General features: G+C 37.2%; 1 protein-coding gene across 2 annotated transcripts; it reads left to right on the forward strand.

Annotated features, from left to right (window-relative positions):
- Nucleotides 1-7,609, forward strand: magt1 (magnesium transporter 1). Of its 2 annotated transcripts, none has more exons than XM_052149819.1 (10): nucleotides 1-133; nucleotides 646-815; nucleotides 2,167-2,284; nucleotides 2,472-2,612; nucleotides 2,690-2,830; nucleotides 5,420-5,509; nucleotides 5,716-5,779; nucleotides 5,992-6,066; nucleotides 6,158-6,248; nucleotides 6,782-7,609. In XM_052149819.1, exons 1-10 carry the CDS (start codon nucleotides 53-55, stop codon nucleotides 6,795-6,797), a joined length of 987 nt encoding a protein of 328 aa, XP_052005779.1. In that variant the 5' UTR covers nucleotides 1-52; the 3' UTR covers nucleotides 6,798-7,609. The 2 variants fall into 2 exon arrangements, with proteins under 2 accessions (XP_052005779.1, XP_052005778.1); XM_052149818.1 differs by lacking the exon at nucleotides 5,420-5,509 and adding an exon at nucleotides 4,497-4,586 and having other exon boundaries at nucleotides 6,782-7,603.
- Nucleotides 7,610-10,927: the final 3,318 nt, after the last annotated feature.

Genomic DNA, 10,927 nt, shown 5'->3' on the forward strand with positions numbered 1-10,927 from the left:
GTTGTGCTCCAGTTCCTGTAGGACATCCGTGGCCGCACTTGGAGCTTCAGAAATGTTGTCAAAACTTTTGATAGTCCTTTTTCTCGCTGTTATTTTACACGGCACGCCAACAGATGCACAGAAAAAGAAGGAGGTCAGTGGATTTTAATTTAGCCACTGTTACATTCCTTTACTTTTTATCCCCATTTAATGACTCAATTAAATCATTCAAATTATTTCAACCCAAACTGCTTTGCTGTGCCTCAATAGCACATAGTTTTTAATAACACAGTAGTGTTTACATTTATGGTAATGCACTTTTATCCATCAATAAATCAACTCAAATTTCAGCTCTGTATAATATAATATAATATGAACTGACACACTTGGTCCAGTATGCAAACTAAGCTTTGCTTCCTGCTTTACAGCAGACTATAGCATGATCTGACTGTTTGTGCATTTAATAGTGGCTTTATAAAACTGCAGTTATATCTGCATGTTTATTATGATCTCAGAACTAGTCTTATGCGATAAATTAATATGATTGTGTCCTTGTTTAAAAACATTAGATTGGACTTTACTGATACACAAACGTATGGGAAACACTGCTGTGTGTCACTTTGAATAAAAGCATAGCTATATGATTAATGGATTATGTATTTTCAGGCTGTGTTGTCAGAGAAGGTCACTCAGATGATGGAATGGGCCAGTAAGCGTGCAGTGATCCGGCTGAATGGAGAGAAGTTCAGGAGGCTGATCAGAGCTCCTCCACGCAACTACTCGGTCATCATCATGTTCACAGCACTACAGCCACAGAGACAGTGTGCTGTCTGCAAGTATGAGTATTCCTCAAACATAATATTTAATACCTCCTAAATTGAAGTATCAGGTTTCCAAATATTATTAGAGCTGATTATAAACCAACAGTTTATGCTTTAAATGTCCACCATTAAAGATGTTAGAGTTATAAATAATATAAAACATGAAATGCATACCAATGATTTTTACATGCCAAGATGTTTTAAATGATGTGCACACCATAGAAATATGCTTCTGACAGTTTATTAATTGTGTTCTAGCAACGATTGTTATTTGCCAAGGTCAAAATGAACCTAAACAGAAAGAACATTATCCTGGATAAGAGTAACCTTTTTGAATGCTCCATGCAAACTGAAGTAAAACAGAGGGTTAAAATGTCAGTAATATATGTTTACTGAGTTTTGATTAAGTCAGAGGAATGTAAATTACTTTATACTTAATTTGATGGGAAAATAACAGGTTAATTGCAAAATTATGTTTTAAAATTTTTAGAGGTCTACCTATAGTGGATATATCGGCCTATAGTTTTTTTTAATTTTCTTAGTCTTTCCTTACTATTACGGGCGCAGACAGAGTCTTCTACAGTCTAAAATGATTAAAATCCTAGATTCAGTATATTGAGTAAACAATATCCCAATAATAACCCCCAAAAAATTTAAGATTTGGTGCATAACACGGGACTTTTAACTAAACATGCCCAAAATTTACTGGGGACTTTTATTTTGAAATTACAGAGACATGGCTCCGTTGCAATGCCGTATTTTAAAGTATTTACTAAATTAAGATTATATAGTCTATATATTTACCAGATATAGGAGTTTGTAAATCTATTTCACCATATAAAGTTTTTATTGTTATTCAAAAATATCGGGGCAGGTTTGATTTAATCCCATTTTACTTTCCATGCCCTCAATTCAATTTAGAGCACTTGATTATCTGGAGAAAAAAAACTAAATATGCAGTGAAGTGAGGATGAAAATATGGATGAATATTGTCAATGATGAAAAATGTAGATATAGCAAATACCATGTGGTGTCAGTGATTGCTTTTATTTCACCTGTAGATGCAGGTGTTTACTGTTGAATCCTCCAGGATCTGCCAGAGAGGAACAATGAGAAATTGATTAAAATAAATCTATTGACATAGATTTTTGCAGATAGCCGATAGTTCTATAAGGCAACTATCGGCACCGATATATCGGTTTTACCGATTAATCGGTCTACCTCTTTTTTTTTTTCTTTTTTTTTTAGTGTTTGTGAAACAATAAGAACATGTAGTCATTCTCAACAGAACATTAGTGTTCAATTGCATTAAATTTAACTTTTTGTTTGTACGAAGTAATTTTATGTGTTTTGGTTTTGTTTTCAGACAGGCGGATGAGGAATACCAGATTCTTGCAAACTCTTGGCGATATTCAAGTGCATTTACTAATAGAATTTTCTTTGCGATGGTGGATTTTGATGAAGGCTCAGATGTCTTTCAGATGGTAAACATTGTGCATTTACTTTACATTTTATCTTTGTATAATCACCTTTATACATCAACACTGGTATTGCAGTGTTTTTTTAAATGAATATTTTTTCTGTAATGACCACAAAAAGAGCTCTGTTTTAAAAAGTATGCAAATTGTTTATTTAATTTTATATTTCCTAATATTAATATCTTCTCCGCAGCTCAACATGAACTCTGCTCCAACATTCATCAACTTTCCGGCCAAAGGCAAACCCAAACGAGCGGATACGTATGAGCTGCAGGTTCGAGGCTTTGCAGCTGAGCAGCTCGCTCGATGGGTGGCTGACCGAACAGATGTCCATGTAAGCCTGTTTCCATTAAATAACATTTCCAGCTTTATTCTTCAAAATATGATTGTGCATGCTATTGTGTCATCAAGATCCGGGTGATCAGACCTCCTAACTATGCTGGGCCATTGATGTTGGGTTTGCTGCTGTCAGTCATTGGTAGTCTGGCTTACCTGCGCCGCAATAACCTGGAGTTCCTCTTCAATAAGAATGTCTGGGCTTTCACTGCACTGGTGGGTACTTACGTTTTCTATTTTATTGTGCAAACATACTTAGAATTGAATCTTGTCTCATTTTTGCTACAAACATGAATGATCACATCAAATCATGCTGCTTCTTGAGAGGAGATGTGCTAGTACTTTTCTAAGCAATTCTCACCTGGTGGAAATTGGAAATAGAGTTATATTGAAGGAAGAACCAAAACCATATCTAGACTCCAGTAGGGTTTTGAAGCGAGAAATGGTTCATATTCGGAAACAGTTCCAATTTATAATTTTATTTAAATAACAATATTATTTTCATTACATGTTTGTTATGAGCCGGTTCTTTTGAATCTACAGCGTGAAACACACAGCGCAACAGGCGTAGTCCGATTTCTGAATGAATGACTCTTATGAGCCGGTTCTTTTGAATCTACAGCGCGAAACACACAGCGCGACAGGCGTAGTCCGATTTCCAAACGAATGACTCTTATGAGCCGGTTCTTTTGAATCTACAGCGTGAAACACACAGCGCAACCAAAATAGTCAGTTTTCCAAACAAATGACTCTTACGAGCCGGTTCTTTTGAATCAACAGCGTAACCAGAGTAGTCCGATTGACAAATAAATTACTCTCACAAGCCGGATCATTTTCAATCTACACTGTGAAAACAGTGCGACCAGGGTTTGTGGTTCCCAAAAAATGCTTCTTATGAGCCGCCGCTTTTGAATCTAAAGCGCGAAACACACACTGCTAACAGAACAGCCCGATTTCTAAACGAATGACTTAAGAACCGGTTCTTTTGAATCTACAACACAAAGCACACACCGTGACCAGTCTTTGTGTTTCCTAAACGAATGATTCTTATGAGCAGGTTCTTTTTGGTGAATTAAAAACACTTCAGTCCAAACGGTTACTGAAAATGACACTGACCTGCACCCTCTTCAATTCACTTCTTCAGGTCTATGCTCCAACTCGCTCTCTGCGGTCTATGAACGAATAACACCTGGTGCTCCAATCATAAAGAGGCTCAAAGTCTATTTTATGATTGTTCACTTTCTCTGCTTACTATTTCAGCCACCTTGAAAACTTGGCAGTACATCACTGCAGTTGTTGTTGAACTTTGTATGACAAATTGCTTGCTATGTTCCTCATTCATAAGTCGCTTTGGATAAAAGCGTCTGCTAAATGACAATGTAAATGTATTATCTCTGATTGAAATTTGAAATCTAAAATGATCTCATCATTGACAACAGGCTATAGAGGGCAATGAAAATGCATTTCTTCTTTCCAGATATTTCTTCCTCGAAAGTAAGAATTGTTAATTAAACCATTGAGGAATTTGTGAATCATTAAAATCAATACTATTCCCATCCCTAGACACCAGAATATCAAAGAGTCTTGGGGGGTGGGTTATTTTGATTGGGTCTGGAGGCAACACCCTAGCAACCATTCATAACACCTTAGCAACACCCTGGCAATAAACCACAATTGTGGTGTCTAGTTTAGAAAATGTAAAAATCTAGTAAACATAAACAATTGTGGATCTGTCATTACAGTGGTCTTTCTCTCCATCTATCTATCTATCTATCTATCTATCTATCTATCTATCTATCTATCTATCTATCTATCTATCTATCTATCTATCTATCTATCTATCTATCTATCTATCTATCTATCTATCTATCTATCTATCTAGTGTTTTGTGTTGATCATGACATCGGGTCAAATGTGGAATCACATTCGTGGACCTCCATACGCTCAAAAGAACCCAAACACCGGCCAAGTGGTGAGTCTTAATCTTAACCTCATGTGCTTTATCTATTTCATTTGCTTCTTTAATAACCCATGGCTTGTAGAGCACGGTTTTGATGATCTCCTATCAAGATTATTGGGACATATAGAATGGTTTGTCCCTTATCTTTGAAAAGACAATAGGCTTTAGTTTACATCACATTCATGAACCATTTGCTGCTTTCTATTAGTAGTCAGTAGCAGGTGGTATTACAGGGAGGGACACTCTCATTGCATTTGATTGGACAAAATTGTGGATACGTCCCTGAGTGCAAGAAGATGTCATCAATATTTTGGGTCTTATGCGTATATCTGCTAAAAGTTATTTTGGTCACTTTGACTACACTACCATATAGATGACCTCACAGCTAATAGAAATTAACTAAAAGTCACAAACATTTTATTTCTGGTGCCTGGGTAGCTCAGCGAGTAAAGACGCTGACTACCACCCCTGGAGTCACAAGTTCGAATCCAGGGCGTGCTGAGTGTCTCCGGCCAGGTCTCTTAGGTAACCAAATTGGCCCGGTTGCTAGGGAGGGTAGAGTCACATGGGGTAACTTCCTCGTGGTCGCTATAATGTGGTTCGCTCTCGGTTGTGCATGGATGCTGTGGAGAATAGCGTGAAGCCTTCACACACGCTATGTCTCCGCGGTAATGCGCTCAACAAGCCACGTGATAAAATGCGTGGATTGATGTCTCAGACATGGAGGCAACTGAGATTCGTCCTCCACCACCCGGATTGAGGTGAGTCACTATGCCACGACGAGGACCTAGAGTGCATTGGGAATTGGGCATTTCAAATTGGGGAGATATCTATCATCTATCTAGTGTTTTGTGTTGATCATTACATCGGGTCAAATGTGGAATCACATTCGAGGACCTCCATATGCTCACAAGAACCCAAACACCGGCCAAGTGGTGAGTCTTAATCTTAGCCTCATGTGCAACTTATACTCGTCCTCCGCCACCCGGATTGAGGTGAGTCACTACGCCAACACGAGGACTTTGAGCGCATTGGGAATTGGAGAGAATAACAAAAAAACTTTTCCCATTTTCCATGTCAAATGAAAATCTGTGGAAACATGTTTTTTGATTTTTTTATATATATATATGTTTTGTTTCAGAGTTACATCCATGGCAGCAATCAGGCTCAATTTGTGGCAGAGACGCACATAGTTCTGCTGTTTAGTATCCTTTACATCCAATCAAACATGAGCTGTTCCGTTTTAATCCTTACCATTTCTACCATGTTAAATGCAAACTTAACGATGAACCATGATTTCTGCTTGAAAGTGTTTGCGCACAGGTCTAACACATGGTTCTTGAATGAGACCCAATGCTACAGTTTTTCATGTCAATCATTGAACGCGTCACACTCGTGTTCCTGAGCGCTAATTCAGATGCTGCGGTGACCTTAGGAATGGTGCTGCTCCATGAGGCCGCGACCTCTGACCTGGACATCGGAAAGAGAAAAAGTATGCTGTCAAATGATGCGTAGCCTACTTTGTAGTTTATAAATACCTGGTGGCATCAGAACAGGTTTCATTTCTCATGTTTTTCCTCTAGTCATGTGTGTGGCAGGAATTGGACTGGTGGCGCTGTTCTTCAGTTGGCTTTTGTCCATCTTTAGGGCCAAATATCATGGATATCCTTACAGGTAACATAATAAGACATAATTAAACTGCTTGATATACATAAAAATACATAGAGTGTTGCCCAAAAGTCTGATACATCTAGTGAACATGCTTCTATTTTGCATTTCTCAATGTAAAGCAAAATATTTCACTATTCACACAATTATATTGTCATTATAACAATTTTAGTGCAAATTTGACAATTGACCTTTTGTACAAAGGGGTTAACATGGCCAATGTCACAAATGTGCATACATTTGCTTAGTGAGCTATTGTTAATAGTACAGAAACCTTCTAAACTTAAAATCCTAAAATGTTCAATCCAAGTTTATTTAAGGAAAAAAACATATCCCTGATTTTCAATGTGATCTCAGACTTTTGGGCCCTACTGCGCATATACATAACATACATTATATGACATAATATAAACATAACTACATCTTTATCTTTGCACTATTTCTTTGATCCCTTGATGATTTTTTTAAACCCTGTAACTTTATTTGTTAACTTGGCTATTTCTAATTAATTTTGTTAATGCATTTCTCTTCTTGTACAGTTTCCTGATTAGTTAAACGAAGACCTTTGGGGGATCCTTGGCAAATATTGATACTCAAAGTGCCTCGATGCTTACAATGAGTGATTGATTTGGTAAACATGTGCTTCAACCTGTATGTGCCTTTTGTGTTTTGTTTCCTTTTTTAAATGGTCAATTACAGAAGCCCTGATTACATTTGACTTTTTTTAATGAAAGTTTAATTTGAGATTTCTTTACCCCGAGTGGTGTAGATCATATGTTTGAAAACACAGAGGTTATACTGACGCAGATGCACTGTATTGCATTGCTTACTAATGAGGTTTTAATGTGTAATCAAATGTATAATATAACATTTTATAAGGAAATTGGTTCAGTTAAAATGCTTAGATTTGGTGATGCACAAAGGCAAGCAAGGCATTTCAATTCTACCTCATAAATGTGCATATCAAGTGTTCCGAAGTCACAGTAAAGCAGTCTCGTGTGAGAGGTGGTTTAGCGTAAGATGGAGGGAAAGCTCAGGGGGTGTGTCTTAAATGAGCAGAGCAGTTCTGTGTTTGCTCTTGTTATGCCTCAGGTGATGATGTCTGCCATTAAAAGTGCCTTGATTGCTTGTTGGATTTCATTTCTTTTGACTGCTGATTTAATTGTATGTCGACGTAGTAATCTTTCTCAAGTCATTCAGTTTGGCTCATTTGAACTGGTGATTTCAGTCAGATCTTTCGATTTTTGTTTGGATGATCCACAGTTAGAAACGGTTTATGTATAAGACTAGGTTTAGGTGAATCTCACGAAAACGTCATAATTCTCCTATAATCTAATATATTTAATTGCCTAGAAATTGCTCTTGATGTATGATGTTAGCATTAGTTAATGCATTATGAACTTAATATGAACAATTCTGTTTTTATAAATTAACATTAACCAAGTGCATCAACCATAAATGCCATAAAAATGTTAATATTTCTCATGATAACTAATGCATTTATTAATGGTAACAAATAGAACCTTATTGTAAAGTGCTTCCAAAATCATTATCCAGAAATCCTCACAATTTTAAAAGTCACATATTTTTTTTTTGATGTTGCTGTTTTTGTTTGGTGTTCTTTGAAAATAGTTAAAAGAATGTCACAAAGCAACCATACAATCTTAATGCCCTATAAAAGTTTTAAATATAATCTGTAGATATAAACTGCCTGGCCAAAAAAAAAAAGTAGTTGGACTGCCTTTAGCTTTGATTTCAGCACACATTCATCATGTTATTGTTTCGGCAACCTGATGCAACATCACAACGTTTATTTTCCTCCAGAGTTGCATTAACTTTTAGCCGAGATCTTGTATTGATGATGGGAGAGTCGAACCACTCTGTAAAGTCTTCTCCAGCACATCCCAAAGACTTTCAATGGGGTTAAGGTCAGGACTCTGTGGTGGCTCATGTGTGAAAATGATTCCTCATGAACCACTCTTTCAAAATTTGAGCCAGATGAATCTTGGCATTGTTGTCCTGGAATATGCCCGTCCTGTCAGGGAAGAAAAAATAAATTGATGGGATAACCTGCTCATTACATTCAGGTAGTCAGCTGACTTCATTTTATCACCGCATAACGTTGCTGAGCCTCAACTTGGCCACTTGAAGCAACCCCAGATCATAACAATGCCTCCAGAGACTTGTACATTGTGCACTGTGCATGATGGGTGGATCGCTTCAAGAGCTTCCCTTTTTACCCTGATGCACCCATTGCTTTGGAATAGGGTAAATCTGACTTTCACTATTAAACATAGGCGTGAGTTCTACTGTCGATTTTTTTAAGATGTGACTAAAAGAGTTTTAGTGATCTCCAGTAATGATTTTTTTTCCGACCACATTTCTTCCACAAAAGCTGACGATTCACCTCTATCCTTCCATGTTTTAATAATGTGTTGGACAGTTCTTAACCCTGCAATAGTGATCCAATCATAGGCTCTGAAGTATCAGCTAATTTAAATACAAACGGCAACTATTTTTGTTGGCCAGGCAGTGTAGATGTAGTATATACACACATACGTGTGTGTGTGTGTGTGTGTGTGTGTGTATGTATGTATATATGTATATGTTTCAGAAGGAAATTGGTACTTTAATTCACCAAAGAGGCATTCAGCTGATCACAAATATAGTCAGTACAGTACTGTTGTAATAAAACAGCACCATCACTATTTGAAAAAAGTCATTTTTGATCACTCCAACACCTTATCCTTGAGTAATCATGCTAAATTGATAATTTGGTTCTAGAAAATCACTTCCAATTATATCAAACACAGTTGAAAGATATTTGGTTCGTTAAATGAAGCTTTACATTGTCTTTGTGTTTGTTTTTGAGTTGCCACAGTGTGCAATAGACTGGCATGTCTTAAGGTCAATATTAGGTCAAAAATGGCAACAACAAAAAAAGAAACTGCTTTCTCTAGAAAATCATCAGTCAATCATTGTTTTGAGGAATGAAGGCAATATACAATGCTTGAAATTGCCCAGAAATTTTGAAGATTTCATCCAAAGGTGTAACTACTGTCTTCAAAGACAAAGAACAACTGGCTCTAACAAGGGCAGAAAGAGATGTGGAAGACCAGATGTGCAACTAAACAAGAGGATAAGTACATCATAGTCTCTAGTTTGAGAAATAGACGCCTCACATGTCCTCCGCTGACAGCTTCATTGAATTCTACCCGCTGAACACCAGTTTCATGTACAACAGTAAAGAGAAGACTCAGGGGTTCAGGTCTTATGGGAAGCTTCTTGGTTCAGGTCTTATGGGAAGAACTGCAAAGAAAAAGCCACTTTTGAAACAGAAAATCAAAATGAAAAGGTTCGAGTGGGCAAAGAAACAGACATTGGACAACAGATAATTGGAAAAGAGTGTTATGGATCTTAAACCCATTGAGCTTTTGTGGGATCAGCTAGACTGTAAGGTGCGTGAGAATTGCCCGACAAGACAGACACATCTATGGCAAGTGCTACAGGAAGTGTGGGGTGAAAGGTCACCTGAGTATCAGGACAAACTGACAGCTAGAATGCCAAGAATCTGCAAAGCTGTCACTGCTGCACGTGGAGGATTTTTTGATGAGAACTCTTTGAAGTAGTTCACATGTGTATGTATAAATATAGTTGCACCCCTTCCCCCATCCCGTTTAACCCTCAAAAATCTGCTTAACTGTAACGCGATGGGTGAATGACATGAGAGGTTTGTCAGATGTGTCTTACAGAGATAATTTTAATGACTTTGTGTTGTCTCTTTGAGTTTCATTAGCACATAAGAATATAAGTACGTCCATTGTGTGAAGATCTCGTGTATTTGTGAATGAAGTACTCTTGTTTTAATATCTCCCCTCTCTGCTTCCAGTTGTTATGACATCCCCTGAACACTTTAAAATACTCATAACTTTTAAAGTTAAGGTGAATGATAAAAAGGTACATTGGCCAGCCTGTATACAGTGTGTGTGTGTGTGTATATATATATATATATAATGTCAACTTCACCCTTATGTAAATATAAAGTATGTTATTAGCACAAGAAACAAATGTTTAGTGGCTCTTCTGCAGTAATCATGGCTCATGTCTGTATCAAGCCAGTAGGGGGCAGTGCTGACTCTGTGGACATCCTTTCCTCATGGGATATGAAAATACCTTTCTGATTCCCTTTCAAAGATAACTTTAATCCTTATTCTTTCACCATAACAAAGAGAAAACTGATATAAATTGAAGGTGCATAATTATAGGCCATCAAATTGAAACTATAAACAGCAGCACCCATGTCATTAGCAGTATGAGAGGGAAAACTGATGCTAAAACGATTATGAAATATGAAATAATATTTTAAGTTTGTAATTGAATTTGCATTCAAAACATTCCCAGTGCATAATCTGAGGATCTATTTGCTCCTTTGCAACTAATGTAATTTCATATATTTTATCTGATTTGTGAAAGTTATTCTTTGGGATTACACAACTGCAAGAATCCTTTCCCATCGTGTTGTCATCGTTGATTTACATGTCAGAGAGGGTGTTTCGGGGTAATTTGCTGCTGCAAAGCCAAATGCTCCCGGGCACTCGGTGTGAAGGAGCCAATCACGGCAGACCTTGCATTTTATACTCCATATAAGGGAAAAGCTTGAGTGCTCTCGGTAGTGTGCAGCATGT

This window comes from Xyrauchen texanus, chromosome 19 (genome assembly GCF_025860055.1).
Source record: "Xyrauchen texanus isolate HMW12.3.18 chromosome 19, RBS_HiC_50CHRs, whole genome shotgun sequence".
NCBI classification, from domain to species: Eukaryota; Metazoa; Chordata; class Actinopteri; order Cypriniformes; family Catostomidae; genus Xyrauchen; species Xyrauchen texanus.